The sequence below is a fragment of the Neolamprologus multifasciatus genome, chromosome 5 (genome assembly GCF_963576455.1).
Source record: "Neolamprologus multifasciatus chromosome 5, fNeoMul1.2, whole genome shotgun sequence".
NCBI lineage: Eukaryota > Metazoa > Chordata > Actinopteri > Cichliformes > Cichlidae > Neolamprologus > Neolamprologus multifasciatus.
The window spans coordinates 11420304-11438123 of NC_140443.1; the positions used below are offsets into that span (position 1 = coordinate 11420304).

The window sequence follows — 17820 nt, forward strand, 5'->3', positions numbered from 1 at the left end:
TAATTTTATAGCACTGCTGGCTGACAAACTTAATTCTGCAAACTTTTAACATTTAATTCAGCCATCAAATAGAAATAATAAGTTATAAGTCATAGAGACATTTTTTTTTTACATCCATGGTTAATTTGCAGTTTATTACCAGTGCAAGACTTAAAGTTTAAGTCACGAGTTTAACTCATATTAGAGATGAAGTGGCTCAACAGAAGGTCAGTGCATGAGAGTTTCTTTACACACAGGACAGAAACACAGGTGAGCATTTCATCTGTGTGTGTCAGTGTTTTCTGAAAAAGCATGCTTACTTCAAAGATCTAAATAATTAATAACACAACTTAATAAATCACTCAGCGCTTCTTGTGATAAGTCTTATATCATATTTAAATGGTTAAAATTCTGTTGTTTTATTCAAAATTTGTATTTCATTAACTGATAGTGGAAACAATACTATAGAAATCAAGTTTTTTTTTAAAATAAAGAAAATGATATATAGTTTCCATATATTTTGTACATTTGCAGGTAATGTAGTTGAAAATGTCCTAAATTGTTAAGGGGAGGACCCCCTAGACCAGGGGTCCCCAATCCCAGTCCACGGGGGCCGGTGTCCTGCAGGTTTTAGATCTCACCCTGGGTCAACACACCTGAATCACGTGATTAGTTCATTACCAGGCCTCTGGAGAACTTCAAGACATGTTGAGAAGGTAATTTATCCATTTAAAGCTGTGATGGATCAAGGACACATCTAAAACGTGCAGGGACACCCTGGTGGACTGGGACTGGGATTGGGGACCCCTGCCCTAGACACTCTGTCAAATTAATGTTCCCACTTCCATCCAAATTAAACATGAACTTTTGCACCCGTTGACTGTTTGATGTTGTTTTTGTAATTTTTCTGCTTTTTTTTCTATGAATGACATAATTAATTAATAAACTGTTTAAATTAATTTTTTAATTTTAAAATTAATTTATAAACCGCTTCGTTACTATTTCATGTCATAGGATGTGAGATTTTTTTTTTTTTTTTTACATAAGAAATAATTAAGGTTTGAGGCAGGCAGGTAGAAATATATGGAGGAACATAAGTGCTAAAATGAAATAAATACTAAATTATTAATTAAATGTGTCATTAACTAATTACAAATTGAAATTATTATCTAAATTTAAATAAAATTCCATAAATTTTTCATGCACAACATTCAAGAAATTATGTATTCACTCCTTTTTTTAAATCACACATTTAGTTAAATATTTAATCGTGTATTTAATTAATGTTGGCACTCGTGGCCCTCTAGTTTCCTGCATGAAGGGATTGAAGTAAAATTTGTGGCAGCTCATGTAGTGGACACCAGGGGGCGGTAAATCCCAGCAGGGGGATTTAAAACTGCTGAAAACGGTTAGAAGAAGAACAAAGATCGGCTGTGTTGTCCACATGTTCTTGAGCTGTTTCTGTTTATTACACATGACATCTGATGTTAGAGGAATAAAACAAGAAGAGGAACAAAAAGAAGTATAAAGCGACATGAAAGCCTCCTTTTTAGAGAGTTAAAGGTAAGATAAGAGCAGGAGTTTTAAGAGGAGACACGCTGAGGTTTCACAGCATCTGACAAGGCTGTGCTAAAAGGCTCCTGTGTGTACAAAAGACAGACTTTCTAAAGTGTTTAGCGCTGTACTACTCGAAATGTGTCTTATTACTAAGTAATTCCTAAAAAATCCAATTCCGGAATAATTTTAACTGTTCTAAATGTAAATAAAACAGTGTGCAGTAATTTCCAGAGTTTCAGAAACCCAGATTTAATTCAGCTTTGAACCCAGAGAATATATCAGATACTGCAAAAATGTCTGTTTTAAATAAAACTATTATCTCATTTTGTCGCTGCTGGACTTTCTAGAGAGGATTTTCCTCCCAGTGTTGCCTGATTCTAACTGTTCAATAATCCTGGGTCTGCTTTGTCATCATTTTGTATTTCATGATATGCCAAATATTTTTATTTGGTGGAATGTGTGTACTGCATGCAGGGCGTGCTGTTGTGTTTTAACAGATGCATTATTGCGGTTTAGCATTGTCTTTCTGAGATGTGCAAGCTCTTCTCTGAAAAACATGACTGTGGTTCTTAAATGTGTATATACCTTTTAGCGTTGATGGTGCCTTTCCAGATGTGTCAGCTGCTGGAACTAATGCACTTCCACAGTTTCCTTAGTATTTTGGATGCAGTGTCCATGTTTTTCAAAAAGAAATTTCAAATTTTGATTTGTCTGGCCACAGTTTTCCACTTCTCTTCAGTCACTTTTAAGCTTTGGCTCAGAGAAGACGGCAGTGTTTCTGGATCATGGTTTCTTCTTTGCATGATGGAGCTTTAACCTACATTTGTGTCTGAAACAATGAGCTGTGTTCGCAGATAATAATTTGGAAGTGAACTGGAAGTGTTCCTGAGCCCATGCGGCGATTTTTATGGCAGAACCAGGTCTGTTTTTAATGCAGTGCAGCCTCGGGGCCTGAAGATCACAGTGTTGTGCACAGAGCCTTCTCCAGATTCCTTGAATAGTTGAAAAGATATTATGTGCTGCAGATGATGAGATATTCACAGCCCTTTCAATGTCATACTTAAGAACATTATTTTTGAAATTGAGCCGCAGTTAGTAGATGCAGTTTTTGCAGACTGATGATCATCTTTAGTTCTGAGAAACTCTGTCTCTTTAACATGCTCATTTTTATACCCAATCATGTTACTGACCTGGGTTTAGAGCTGTATGTGTGGTTAAGGTTTTGTTTCTGTTGATCAGACACTGTTTGAAGATGCTGAGTGATTCTGAGGTTGCAGAGCTGCTTTCCTTCCTGACTCCCAGCACACGTCCAGATGTCAAAGGTCAGGCCACTGAGTACATCCTGGGACTGTCTGGAAGCAGGTGGGAGGATTATTTAAAGTGACTTCTGCCATAAATGTAGTAAATATGTACATTTCCATCTTTTTACTTTCTTTTTCCCCTTTGTTTGATGTCAGGGATGGCTGCCGCTTTCTCCACTCTAAACCGGATCTAATTGCTGCCCTGTTTGCCCTGACCTCTGACCCTTCCATTGCCATAGTGAAGGACTGCTACCACATCTTTATCAACTTGTCAGCCGATGAGACTCTTCATCAGGTAGTGGACTCGAGCGCAGCACTTGAGAACTTTGTGTGTTCACTTTATTTCCTTTTCTAAAACAAACATGTAACGGGCGTTTGCTGGTTGTTGTGTGTTCCTCAGGTTTTGGTGAAAGATGTCAAAGTTGTCCCCGTGTTGTTTAAGAACCTTCTGGACCCCGAGTACCTGTTCTCCGATCAGATCTGCACCATCCTGTCAAATCTGACGCGACACGAGAAAACCTGCAAGATTTTATTCAAGGTGCGTCCAGTTAGAGCGCTTCATTTTAGGACTGAATTCATAATCCTTCTACCTTTACCGTCATGTTAATCTCCTCCTCATGGATAATGAGAGACAAACTGTTTCAGGTGCTGCAGGAGGACATCGGTATGGCGCAGCTTGTTCAGATCTTCTGTACCGAAGGTTACAATAAGAACGCTAAACTGCACTACCTGGGTCCTCTGCTGTCCAACCTGACGCAGCTGCCTGAGGCCAGAAACTACTTGATGGACAAGGACAGGTGACTGACTTCACTGCTGGTCAAGAGCTCAGAGACAGAGCTGGGGAGACTCGATCATACACAGCTTTTTCTGTGATTATTAGCCTTTTAGGTCACTGAAATATGACCCTTTGGAAAACGGTTGACTCGGCTGATATCCTCGTCTCCTCTTTCCTCCATCCTCCTGCCTGTGACACACAAATTGCTCTTGCTGCGTCATCTTGTTTGTATTGACATTCGACTGATTCGACTGGGACATATTGTTAAAATTACACTTTTGTTTCTGAACACGTCTGAGGATGCTTCTCATCAGTTTTATAAATTGATGGTCAGGGAAATGTGCTTAAATATCTTTACATTAAAAGAAAGGAGAACACTTTTTACCAGGTCATCGGGCATTAGTTGTAGTTCTCTGGCCTGCTAGAGAGAGACTTCTTTTGCCCATAAGCTAAAATGAGTTAGACACCCTGCTTTATAACACTGACATGCTCTGTTTTCGGAGAACAAAGCAGGATTATCTGGTTTAAAAGAATAGGTGTGTATGTGTAGATAAGGACCCAGTTTTATTTAAACTGTAAGTACATTTTTTCCACCTACATGTCCAAAAGTAAAATGAAATCAAGGAGAGCTTCAAGCACCTCCTGCATTGCCCCACAGGGGACTAAATGTTTACAGAAGAGGCGTTCTGACCCGAGAATAACGCTGACCTGGGACAGGCTTTGCTTTCTGATTTGCACTTGCTATACCGACAACATCTTAGATCTATGAGAGGAGCTTTCACATGCTGAGCCTTGTTGGAAGTTAAATTACTGGCAAAATGTAGTTCATGACTGGAGGAAATGACCGGATGTGCATGTTCACAGTCATTTCTCTTAAAATTACACCCTGCCATGCTTTGACCCTGCAGCATGCACTAATTATGTTTGGGTGTGTTTCAGGTGTGTAGTCCAGAGGTTGCTGCCCTTCACTCAGTACCAGTCATCTGTGGTGAGGAGGGGCGGTGTCATAGGCACCCTGCGCAACTGTTGCTTTGACCACGGTGAGACACACATTATTGAAGTTTAGGCTGAAGTCACCGTAGATAAAAAGAGTTAGTTGGAGCCTTGGCCACCGTTTTTACAGTGGAAGTTTAGATTTCTGGTTTAGTGTTTGAGTTTAACCTCAGTGATGTCGCCTCCACAACACCAGATTTGTTGTACCTCAAGCCTCTGTTCACTCTGCAGCTCATCACGAGTGGTTGCTAAGCGATGCTGTGGATATCCTGCCTTTCCTCCTGCTGCCGCTGGCCGGTCCAGAGGAGCTGACAGAGGAGGAAAACGAAGGTGTGTGTTTATATCAGTAATATCACTTTATATCAGTAATATTTCATAATTCAGTCTGATCTACCTTGTTCTTCGTTGGCATCAAACTCCAGTTTTATCCAAAATAAATTAACGCTGCATAAGAAAGCCACTCTGTCAAACTTGGTCGCATGTTCCATTTCTGTAAACACACAATTTGCAGATTATTTTGACTCAATTACACAACCTGCTATATGAATAAGAATAATACAATTTTTAATTAAGTTTATTTATATAGTTTTTATTAAAACCAGGGATACAGAAAAGTTTTAAATAATAAATTTAAACTTCCTGGGTAAATTATATAGAAAAAGAACAATTAAAAGAAGATACTGACATGCAGGGCAGTGATCCTCTCCACTTTTAGTTTAAAAAATGAGAAGTAACTGGAACATTCACTTCTGAAAAAGAGACGCTACCAAAAACATGACGTGAGATTGATATGACTGTGACAAGATGTTTAATTATTTAATAGCCAAAATGTGAAAATCACTCACTCATGAAGTTGCCAATGTTGTTTATCTGCTAGTGGCACAGGTTTGATATTTTTGTTGCCGTTGTTGTTATAACCTGATTACTGGGTTTGAGCTTCTGCTGCAGCTCAACACTCAACACAGTGCTAACACACTGGTGCAAAATACCACACAGCAGCTTCAGAGGTGGTTTCCGGTCTGAAACCAGCTCCACACATGCTGATGAAAAAAAAAGACTCTAACATCCAGATGGCTCTAAATAAATTGGAACTGTTCAACAGGACTTCACCATGCAGTGCTTAGACTTGACTAAAATGATAAATAAGTGGTTTTTGGGAGAGACAGAGGGACACTGAGAAGTTGTTGGAAGGCTGACCCAGAGACATGAAAGGTAAAAGTTTTACAGTTTACATACCGTGAATATTCTAGGGTCCCCTTGGGTCCATGGGATGTGAATTTTTTTTTTGTGTGGGCATCTGCTGTGTGCCATCCTGTGAAGAGACATAACAATGCACCGTGCATCTTGAAGTGGACTTTAATAAATAGCACTACTTATCCTTGGTGTCTGCAACTTTCTGCATTCCCAGCCGTGCATAATCCCTGCATCAGTGAGATTGTCATGATGGTTTAACCCCTCAAATATGATTAGAGTCTGGGAATAGATGAGCTGAGAGCCACAGACAGCATCATATAATATTGAGAAAAAAGGACTAAGAGACTATTATTTTATTAAATCCATTTACTGCTGGTTGAGACTCTAATAGAACCTAATTTACGGTCCAGGCCTGCCTGTCGACCTGCAGTACCTCCCCGAGGACAAGAAGCGAGAGGAAGACCCAGACATCCGAAAGATGCTTCTGGAAACGCTCTTACTGGTACAAAACCACAAACATTCGGAAACAAACACACGCACACAGATTAGGTAATTGTGTTTTTATGTCAAGCTCCTCACTGCTTGTCTCACTATGTAGCTGACTGCAACTAAAGCCGGCCGGCAGATGCTGAAAGAGAAGAATGTTTATCCAATCATGAGAGAGTTCCACCGCTGGGAGAAGGACGCCCACGTTACAGCGGCTTGTGAGAAACTGGTCCAGGTAGGAAAGATCTAGATGTTTGGTTATTGTCTAAACTGGAAAACTAACACCTGAGGGGCACACTGTGAAGCAAGATTAAAGTGGGCTTAAAGTTGGGGTGTCCTATGTCACAAAGGTGGCTCTCTTTTTACCTAAATAACCACAGTAACTTGTGCTGAACACAAACCCTCTTGGGAGCCGTTTATGATCAGGGTTTTAGTTAAAAATCATCTTGAAGCGACATACTCTCACTGAGTGATATATTTACAGCATATTTAAGGTATAATATTGATTCTCTGCTGGGGAAATATGTTTTATATATGCAGCTTATTAAGCCATACCTTACTAACACAACTGAGTGTGTGTGTGTGTCACAGGAATTTGCATATATTAATGCAGAAAATGTATAAATGTTGTCATTCGTGATTCTAATCTGCTGCGACTAACACACCAAGAATAGCTGTCCAGTCAACACAACTGATATGCTTTGATCTTTATTAGCCTACGAGACGGTAACCTTTTGTCTCTTTTGTGAGAGTGCTGATTTTACTTCTATTATTTATGTTCTTTATAGACTTTTAATCTGCATTTTATCATCATCTGATTGGAGTAGATGACACTCATAGGGATCATTTTGTGTGGAAGGATGAGCTGTGAATTGCCCATTTTTATTTCAGCATGCTCGGAGCCTGAAATGGAAAATTTGGCTTAATAAATACAGCTAATAGTCACCGTCGTGATACATGTCAACCCTGGCTGTGTTGAACTTTATACCCCTCAGAATAACTAAAAGTCAGTAAAAATGTAATAGTAAACATTTATTAATTATAGTTTTGGACTTATGAATAAAAACCAAACCTATTCTATTCTTGTTCCTGTGTTGTTTCAAAGCAGGAAGTCAGTGATGTGCTTTTCTTTATTCATGTCATGTAAGTAAAGGGGGGCCTCGAATGTGAAGGTGTAATGCGACTGCATCTTAACTCACCCAGGTGCTGATAGGAGATGAGCCGGAGGAGGGCATGGAGAACCTGATGGAGGTAGAAATCCCTCAGGATGTGGAGGAGAAACTAAAGGAGGCCGATGCCAAAGAGCAGGAAGAGCTGGAGAAAGAGGAGGAGGAGAAGAGGAAACAAGCGGAAGAGGAGGCCGAGAAAAAGAAGAAGAGTGATTCTGAGCAGACAGACAGAGAACAGGAGAGTGGACTGATAAAGTGAAATCTATTTTAGGCTTTTTGTCATTCAGATAGAAGCACTGCTTCAATGTCGCTGACTCAGGTGTGACAGGAAAGAGATGCTGCGCAGTCACGTGGAGTCGGTGCTGAGGACAGTGGAAGAGAAATTACTCTTTTACCGCATCAGTGAAGCTGATCAGCTTATTTTGCTGATTAAACCACAAAGAACATGAGGGAAAAAGCTTGAATCTGATCTCACGACAGTACAAGAATCTCTTTAAACATCATTTTGAGTCATTTTGTGTTTCATGTGTATTAAACTTGATTTATTTTCTCTCTGCTTTATAAAAAGTAATGAGAAGATTGAAAAGAGTGCTCCAAGAAAGGAGACGTGTTCAAATAAATGTACGCCATCATAACTTTTACACTAGAGTGGCTGTTGGTTTTATTGCTAACACTTTGTAAAATTTCTCACAACCACACTATGACATCAAAGACGTTCATCAGTATTTATGAGAAAATTACAGGCTTTGTTTGAAATGACCAGACTTTGAAACAAAGTTCAGTAGGTAGGACCTGGACAGTGAATTTGTTTATAAGGATGGAGTTCCTGTGGCCCCATCCAGCCCCAAAGAACCACATGGGCCTGCCTTCCTGTGTGGCCTGCACCAGCAGGCAAGGCCAAAGGGACTTGGGCCATCATTGATTGACCGGTGGTCAAAGGTGGAGGCCCTGGCAGTCCAATCCTGTGCTGCCAAAACTGGCAATTTAAACGCTTTAACAAAATGATTTTATTGCTTTTATTTGTACATAAAGTCACACCGTTAAAGTAAATGACAGTCTGTTGAAATGCGGCTGCTTCACTTCCTGTTGTAATACAAATCCAACAGACATGTTTATAGCCTTTTTATTCTGTTTTTCCTCTTTTTCATAAGAAAAAGTCTTTATAAAAGGATCTATTCATCCTCACTAGCTTGAGATAAACAGCCATTTCCCCTCAGAGGCTTTTCTTTTTTTTAATGTTAATGAATGACCAGCAGAGGGTGTTAGAACACGTACAGCGTCTGTCATTCCTCCACAGTGACTTGGATCCAAAACCACTAAAATCCCTCCGTGTGCTCGCTTCTGCAGAAGTTTATTTTTAACATGAAAATAAACAGACAGAAATTTAAGCAATGTCAAACTTAAGAAAGAAAAACACACTCAAAGTAAGAACCAGCAGAAGATGAATGGATGGGTGTAAAATCACGTCCTAACTCTTGTATTTTGTAGCCTGTATCTATTTATTAGTTTGATATATTTGGTCTCTCGATAGTGTATTGGCTTCTTGTGAAAACATAAAGAGGATATAGCCGCAGTAATTTCAATATTAACGGGAATTTGGTTGAGACACATCAGATAAAAAACAGGAAGAAAAACAGCATAAACTGTGGGTGAGTGTGCGTATACTCTGACCTTCTGTTTCTGTTTGGGTTAAAACCCTTTGAGGGGATCGGAGTGGATCTCAGTAACATTTTATGAGCCTGAGAGATAAACCATCCACGATTCATGTCGTGTAAAACGGCACAAAACGAGAACAAAGGGGCTGTTCTTAGCTGTAATCAACATCATAGCTCCTTAGTGTTAACACATAGAGCTGGAGTTAAGAGATTCCACCTCACCAACTGTTAAAAACTACAGGAAAATGAAGCCATACGCTGAACCAGAACATGGTTTAGTGTGTGCTTTTTCACATATGACCAGGTCATTTAAACTTTAATGGGAACATCTTTGACGGTCTCGAAATTAGTTTTGTTTCAGTTTAGGGCCACAGACCAGTGATCAGTTTGCCAACAGAGATCCTGTGAATGTGTTTAAGTTAGAATGAGCGGAAATGTAACTATAATTACAAGATGCTCGCGAGGTTAAACAGTATGTGCCTGTGTGTGATCTGACAATGTGTTGACCAAGCTTGAGGCCAAACAGCACAACTGTTTCACACAGAAAGGAGTCATTTATTAACTCACAGAGAGAAGAAACATTCAGTAACCTCAGGGGGAAGTCACCCATCCTTCCTTTCTTAACCTTATGTTTTTTTTTAAAAAAGAGAACAGAAACAAAAATCTGTCATTTCCCCAGCTAAGTCTTCAAAACAAAACATGACTGTGTCTCATGCTGCAGTGATTATTTAGTCAGGAAAAAGTAAGAAAAGATTTCCAGAGACAACAAACACAAAGAGAACGGATCCTCAGAGCTTTCCATTTCACATGCTTCAGAAACACTTCAAACGAAGCCACCGTGTCGGCTCAAAGGATAAAACTAACTAAATGCAGAACATTCTGACTGAACGGCAAAATCCAAATCTTTTACAAAGTTTTCCGTTTGTCCCTCAGGATATATGTTATTCCTTCCAGTGTGAGGCTTCTTGTCATCTGCTTTAACCAGCGTATCCATTTATTTTGCAATGAAATGCAGCTTGTTGGCATCTAAAAAAAAAAAGAGATTCAATTTTTTTTTACCTTATTAGAATGTGATTCTTATTGTGATAGGACAGCGGAGAGAAGACAGGAATCCTGGGAGAAAAACTGGTGTAAGACAGGCAGTAAATAGACTCAGGGCAGATTCAAACCCAGCTCTCTGCAATATCTTTGAGGCATACGGATCATCTTCTTAACCCAAACTTCTCAAATCTCACAATGACCTCTTCTTATTCTGTTTTCTAATCTTCCTGCACTGACTGACACAGTGAACTATTTAAACTGCCAGGAGTTACACACCGTTTTCAAACGGGTGACTTGATTAACACAAATAGTTTTCTTTGGGGTGTGACGCGCTCTGTCCAAATGCCTGTAACTTTATCTTCCTGTTCTCAGGGACTACGTCAGTTCCTACCCTGTTGATATCAGATGAACTATTTGTATCCTGAAACCAACACCCAGCCCAGAGGAGTCGTGAGGTAAAGACCAAACGCAGTGAGTCCCTTCCACTCATCTGGATGTTTTGTGTCACATAGACTAGAAATTAAGAACTTATCCTTAAAAACATGATATAGTTGGTGAATGAGTGTAATATAGCCTACCACTGTGAGGAGTTCTGCAGGCTGAGATTAATGACACTGCTGCGTACTGTTTATGGTAGGTTGCTGCTGAATTGGGGCAGAGGGTCAGAGTTTCTGCCCCTCTCCTCCTTCATTAAGGGAGGGTAGGTTTGGAAAAACACAAACAAGCTGGGGAGACCCCGACTTTTTTCTAATGGAAAATCCCATCCGTGGTGGTTTTTACTGACATCACGATGATGAATAAAATACACAGGAATAAGGAACGTAACATTCTTTAGTTCTTTCTCTTAATCTGTAACACAGTCATTACTGGATAATCAAACATGCTGTGATTTAAAGTGTCACTGAAGGTCCTTAATTCTAATGTGTTTTTATTAGTAATTATTTGTTATTATTTGACTTTTATTAAGTTACATGAGTATGTGTTTACTTTACATGTGTTTGTCTTTTAATCATGCTCACATGTCTCTGAATGTTTGGTGTTGTTGATTAATTTAATTTATGCCATTAACCTGCCAGTGACGACAGATGAAAATTAGCCTGTGTGGCTCAATCTGGCATATTTACATGATGACTTAAAGTGCTCATGTTAAGGAAAGCTTATAATTTTTATCCCCTTTCGGCATAGTGCTCAATAAAAAATACATAAATGGAAGCTGAAGTATGTTTTATAGTCTTATGCATTTGTGCACATTTCCATAATTTATTTTCCAAAAAACTGTAACTAATAAAACGAATATTTCAGCCACTTTTCTGTCTGATAATTATTGTTTATCTCTTTCTGACAATTCCTCACAATTCTCACAATTCCAGTGAGAAGCACTCACCATTGTAAATTAGAGAGCCAACCAAAATGTGGGACATTATCTCATTGTGTGGTAACAAACTGTGAAGTCACGTTATCGTCACATCCCACGGATGTATTTAGTCCATTTTGTGTCTTTATTATTAAAATAATAATAATAGACTTTAGCTTCACAAAGAATCTGTTATTTAAAATGAGGTTCACAGACAAAACAATTTAAGTCAAACCCGTTTTAAAGCTTCCACGAACAAGCAGGGCAATGTGTTTTCATCATAAACTCCGTGTGGCCTGCCTTCCACGACACACCCATCATTTCTCATTTCAGTTCTCACCGAATCTGACAGTTAAATAACTTTTTAAAAGTTGCGTCTGTCCTCCATTAACACACATCGATTCACAGGTATCTTCACTCACTGCAACCAAACTTACTCTACAAATTCTGCAATTATGCACGCACCACTGCGCGTTCCTCGGTTTAGTAGTATGGCAAGCCATTAGCGCCAAATATCGCCCCTTTTCTAACCCGTTCGGTTAAGAAATGGCATAAAAAATGCCATTTAATTATTTAAAACGCTGGGGAAAACGGCGTTTGTCCCGACAGAACACTCTGCCACTCACATGACACCTTGAACGCACCATCCGAGTGGCAGAAAAAAATGGCATTTTTATTTGTATTTGAACGCCGCTTTTTACGTCACTCAGCAGAAAACGCCATTCAAAGACACATAAAAACGGCATTTTTAACGGCGTTCTGTGTCAGCTGTAACGGCATTTAAAACTGCGTTTTATTGAAATTATGCAGGGCATGCCCCATGGTTCCCTCATCCAATTACTTTCAACTCATTTCACCCAATCAAAGAAGAGGAAGTGCAAACCACACTAATGCATCACCGATTCACCTTGCTGCTAAGTGATTGCCTATTCAGTACCAGTGCTTGTCACAGTATTCACTTATAATCCCACTATGCATTTTGATGTGTTTAAAGCATGATCAAGCAAACAAACGCTTTTTCTGAAACCTTAACTGTGTTACCTGTTATGGCAGCTTTGCTCATTTCTGAGCTTCTTGCTTATTATCCTCTTTACTTCTCTTAACCTTTAACTTATGTCTTAGCAATCAGATTCTGCCATCGTGCATTACCGCTTCGTGCTAGTTATGTTGACTTTTCTCTTCTTTTGTCTCCTCTTTTTTCACCTGTATTTGGACACTCAGCGCATGGCTCCTTTGTTTACGTTAGGGATCAGCTGTTAGCGCTGCGCCCTGCAGCTGCGCTACCGGCAGACAGACTCTACATCCCCAGTGAGGGAAGAGACGGGGGTGATGTCTCCCGAGAAGGACACCTTACACACCATCTCTCCTTCCTGTAATCACTGTAAATGTGAGATTGCTCCCTGATATGATTGAGGAGCTAATGACGCTAACCCAGTCACAGTGGCAGTACTCCCTCTGTGAGTAGGCTGCCCGGCTTCCAGCTGCTGCGGGCGGACAAGACGAGAGACAGTGGTGAGAGGAAAGGAGGGGGACTGGCAGTGTTTGTTAAAGACAGTTGTGGTACCCTTGGGCACATCGCTGTGAAAGAACAACTCTGCAGCAGAGACATTGAGCTATTAGCCGTTAGCATCCGTGGAGGCAGCCTGTGACTCTCTGTGGTCCACAAACTCCAAACGCAATCTCCGAAAGCTCTTCTTCTAATATCAGGGGACTTTAATCATGTCTCGCTGGACTCCACACTGCCCACCTTCACCCAGTATGTGACCTGCCCCACCGTAGGCAATAAAACATTGTACTTAATGTATCCCAATGAAAAAGTGGCATACAGTTCATCACCTCTCCTTGCCCAGGGAAGATCTGATCGTAATCTAGTGCGCCTTGTCCCTGTGCGCAGCCCTTAGTGTGCAGGGAGCCACTAATCACCCACGCAGTGCAGAGATGGTCCCCGGAGGGCATATAAATAAATAATAAAAGCAAATAAATGACAGTATGCTTTTTCTGAAACAAACAGAGACCTTAACTTTTATCAAAATACCGTTTTACTCAGTTTAAAGTAATACCACTGTATAATAGCCTTCAAATTTAATAATGTTAACAGTATCTCAGGAATATTTTTGCCCTTTCAACATGCATTAAAAAAATAGATATGCAGTTTTGAATCAGACCTGTATGTACGTTTTCTGAAAAGTGATGTAAATAAGTAATCTCAAGAACATGAAATAATTGTTTCCCATGTAAACTGGAGATGTCCTTGTGTGGAGATACAGAAATTATTTTATTGCTGCCATAAAATCTGCATCATTATAACTGCATTAATAACATTCTTTACAGCATTATTTCATTTAATAATATTTCTCACAGTATTGATATTGCATTAAAGTTGTTTATTGAAGATGTCCATTTCCATCCTTCCATTATGTTAACTTTTATTACAAGTACGGTTAGAAGTATTTCATACACATTGCATATTTGTGCTTATTTCAAGTTGATGTTCGGTTCATTAAGGGTCTTAAGCTTCACTGGCGTGACTGTCCAGGTGATACATGCTGAGGGAAGCTAGAACATAGAAGGATAACTGCAATGCATGCTTACAATACATATAACACATATAATCTAGGAATGTGTCAGGCCTGAGGCCTTAACTCATTTGGTGTCTTACTATAATTTACTCTACTTGGCAACAGATGACCAGAGTCAATAATTAGCCCCAGAGACCCTTAGTGCTTGAAGTTTATTACCTTGTATGGAAGGTGTTATAGAAAAAAGAAGTTCTATGTCTGTTTATAGCCATTAAAGATGTACAAGATATACCATTAATTGTGACTAATGTCTGGACCCTATTTCAATCTGTAATTGACGCCATGGGGGGCGTGTACCCCACTGCTTTATAAGTGTCCACAACATGTATTTTGGTCAGAGGACATATGCTGATGTGTTCTCCTGTGTGTTAATAAACTCATTGTTTGATTGCACTTTTCTAGGGCCTCCGTGGTTTGTCTCACTGCTCTACATTGATCGATTTCGCGACACTTGTCAATGTCATCAGAGTACTCTGGATGTGTTACACGAATTTGTAACATAAAACCAGATAGTGGCACATGACAGCGTTGCACATAACATACCTAGTTTACCTGTATGACATGAAGTTATAAAAAAAAGAATCCATGTAACTTGTTTATGGCTGTTTAATGCTCCATGATGATAACTTTCCTATAAGCGTTTGAAGATCACTGACATCATGGCTTTTAGCCTCATTGTTTCTGCAAAGAGATTTCTCCAGTCACTTAATCTTTTGATAAAATATATTTTGATACCTCCAGAGGATGCATTATTTCAAGTCTTCACAACTTAACCCTGAGAAACATTATTCTGAAATTTTGGCACAATTTGTTAATGGAGTTTTTTGCAGATTGACCAACCTCTGCCCACATTTCTTTCAGATCATCTCTGCTTCCCTAAAATGTTATTTTAATATCGAATCATGTTACTGACCTGTTGCCAAGTAATCTAATTACTTTTAAAATGTCCCTCCAGCTGTTTCTTTTTAGAACCACTTATTTTTCCAGCCTTTTCTCGCCCCATACCAACTGTTTTGAAACATATTATTGCCATCAAATTCAAAAGGAGTTATTTTTAATGGCATAGTCTAGGTTTAAACATATGACATATTTTCTATGTTACACTGCGAATAAATAATGGCGTTGAGATTTGCAAATCACTGCTTTCTTCTCTCGCTCTCTTTTTTTTTTTTACATTTTACACATGAGATCAGTATTTTCAGAATGGGGTTTGTACAAAGTCTGTCTGGGGAAAAGTGATCTGCTCTCTAATGTTAACACTTTTTTTCAGCTGTGTACTGTCACAACACCAAACACACACTAAATCACTTTATGTCCACTGCACTGTACTGAGCCACTTCAAGACCTACTATACCATTTTTTCTTCATCTAATTCTTTACTGTAAATGTTTTATAGTTGTTTATCATTATCAGCTGCTGTAACGTTTACACAAGTTTAGTGTATGATATATATGATTTATGTACACAATATTTTAAATTAAGTATCAGCTCATTCACCTACATTACTCATAAACCAAAACAGGACAGAATAAACAATAAGATAAGCCTTTATTAGTCCCGCACGTGAGAGATTTTTAGGTCATGGCAAAAAGTACAAGTTTAACAGCAGTAAACATTAGGAAAAACACAATAGGCTCAGGTAAATATAATACAATACTATACAACAAGAATAAAATACTCTGTTATAGTAGGAAACACCGCACAGGGGTCCGGTGTTATCCACACAGAAGTTAATGTAGCCCGCAACACAGATCACAACTCTGTCAACGTCCTCCCCCACAATAGAATCAAAAGAATCTTTAAGAGCCTCCCCGCTTTCCTCCGACCATCTGTGTGGGGCAGGTCACATACTGGGTGAAGGTGGGCCATGTCGAGTCCACTGATGTGATTAAAGTCCCCTGATATTAAAAAAGGGCTCTCAGAGATTGCGTTTGCAGTCTGCTGACCAGAGTGGAGAAAGTCACAGGATGCCTCGACACACGCTAACGGCTAGCAGCCCAATGTATCTGCTGCAGAGTTATTCTTTCACAGCGGTGTGCCCAGGGTTATACTATCTGTCGATCACAAACACTGCCAGTCCCCCTCCTTTCCTCTCACTACTGTTTCTCCTCCTGTCCGCCTGCAGCAGCTGGAAACTGGGCAGCTCCACACTCATGTCCGGAGTTTGCGGTGTTAGCCAGGACTCCGTTAGCATCATAATGCTACACGGCGGTAGCACAGCGCTAATAGCTGATCCCTCAAGTAAACAAGGGAGCCATGCGCCACACAGTTAAGGTCTTGTTTCAGAAAAAGCATTCCGTCATTTGCTTGTTTGATCATGCTTTAAACATATCAAAATGCATAGTGGGTAACAAGCACTGGGACCGAATAGGCAATCACTTAGCAGCAAGGTGAATCTGTGATGAATTAGCGTGGTCTGCACTTCTTCTTTGATTGGGTGAAATGAGTTAAAAGAAATTGGATAAGGGAACCATGGGGAATGCCCTGCATAATTTCAATAAAACACAGTTTTAAATGCTGTTACAGCTGACACAGAACGCCGTTAAAAACGCTGTTTTTATGCATCTTTGAACTGTGTTTTCTGCCGAGTGACGTAAAAAGCGGCGTTCATAGACAAATAAAAACACAGTTTTTTCTGCCACTCAGATGGTGCGTTCAAGGCGCCATGTAAGTTCTGTTTTTTTCGGCGTTTTGAATAATTAAACGGGTTAGAAAAGGGGCGATATTTGGCGCTAATGGCTTGCCATATAGCAGCAGCGTGGAGCTCCTTCCGTCCACACTGAGCGCGAGCTCTCGTTGGCCGTCAAACGGCATGATTGTGTGAGGACGTGAAAGTGGGCGGCTCCGCCAGCACCAGTCAGCCAATGACAGGCTTCTTTTTCACTTCCATGTGCGTGTTGTACTCTCTGAGCACGCGCATGTAGTACGTGCCAGACGTGTTGCTAAATGCTCGTTGGTGCTTTTGTTGTTGTTGTGCTCGTCAGCTGGGACGTGACACCCTTTCATCACAGCTGGACATTAGCTGCGCATTGTCACTACGCGCAGGTCTCAGAGTTACCGTATGTTTATTATATACTTTACATGCGGAATGTGATAAGCGCTTGCAAAATCTCTAATTTTGCATGTTTTAGTATGAACTGTTTCTGTCCTCTTAGCTGCTGCAGCATCTTTATTACGCTGTCCGCAGGCCTAAAGCAAATTAAACGTGACTGGGTCACGTTTTCTTTGCTATTAATTGAAGAAATTAAGCCAACACATCACGAATACCTAAAACAGCAACCCAGTTGGGATGTCTCTGGTGACTTTTTGTAAATATTAACTGGATTTAACTACTAAAATGTGTGATTTGGGGTTATTTTTTTAGTATGTGTGTTACTTCGTTGTGCATCCTCTTGAGTGCATATGAGCACAACGTGCTTATTTTTAAACACTAAATACTTAAAATAAAACTAACAGCTCGACATCACTGACTCCTAGCTACACCCCTGTGTTCCACTCTGATATATGGCCATTTAGGACTCTGTGAGACATAAGTATGGTCCTGAATTTGGATTTTGCCTTAAATTAGAATTAATAACCTCATAACTGCAATTTGACTGACCTGTGATTTTGGAGCATTTAGACTTGTTCTGAACTTGTTTGCTTAACTGCACTGTGGACTTGTCTGGCTTGATTGTGGAGATTGTGGACCTGTAGTTCCTGACCAGGGACTCTAAGTCAGACGTGTGACTTGAAAA

At 39.8% G+C, this 17820-nt stretch overlaps 1 protein-coding gene across 2 annotated transcripts; it reads left to right on the forward strand.

Annotated features, from left to right (window-relative positions):
• Window positions 1–1365: 1365 nt before the first annotated feature.
• On the forward strand, window positions 1366–14480 carry hgh1 (HGH1 cochaperone). 2 transcript variants are annotated; one of them, XR_014874089.1, is made up of 11 exons: window positions 1366–1542; window positions 2776–2898; window positions 2994–3132; window positions 3238–3375; window positions 3483–3634; window positions 4552–4652; window positions 4837–4935; window positions 6210–6301; window positions 6398–6520; window positions 7489–10621; window positions 12751–14480. XR_014874089.1 is itself a non-coding variant. In XM_085159456.1 (10 exons), the coding sequence occupies exons 2-10, from the start codon at window positions 2789–2791 to the stop codon at window positions 7711–7713; spliced, it is 1179 nt and encodes a 392-aa protein (XP_085015582.1). In that variant the 5' UTR covers window positions 1366–1542; window positions 2776–2788; the 3' UTR covers window positions 7714–11451. The 2 variants fall into 2 exon arrangements, 1 of the variants encoding a protein (XP_085015582.1); XM_085159456.1 differs by lacking the exon at window positions 12751–14480 and having other exon boundaries at window positions 7489–11451.
• The last annotated feature ends 3340 nt before the right edge of the window (window positions 14481–17820 follow it).

Excerpts from the sequence above, each read along its gene's own strand:
- hgh1 (XM_085159456.1), top strand. The coding sequence starts at position 2,789 with ATGCTGAGTGATTCTGAGGTTGCAGAGCTGCTTTCCTTCCTGACTCCC. Across the intron at positions 3,376-3,482 it reads CCTGCAAGATTTTATTCAAG|GTGCTGCAGGAGGACATCGG; the intron begins GTGCGTCCAGTT and ends AAACTGTTTCAG. Across the intron at positions 4,653-4,836 it reads CAACTGTTGCTTTGACCACG|CTCATCACGAGTGGTTGCTA; the intron begins GTGAGACACACA and ends TTCACTCTGCAG.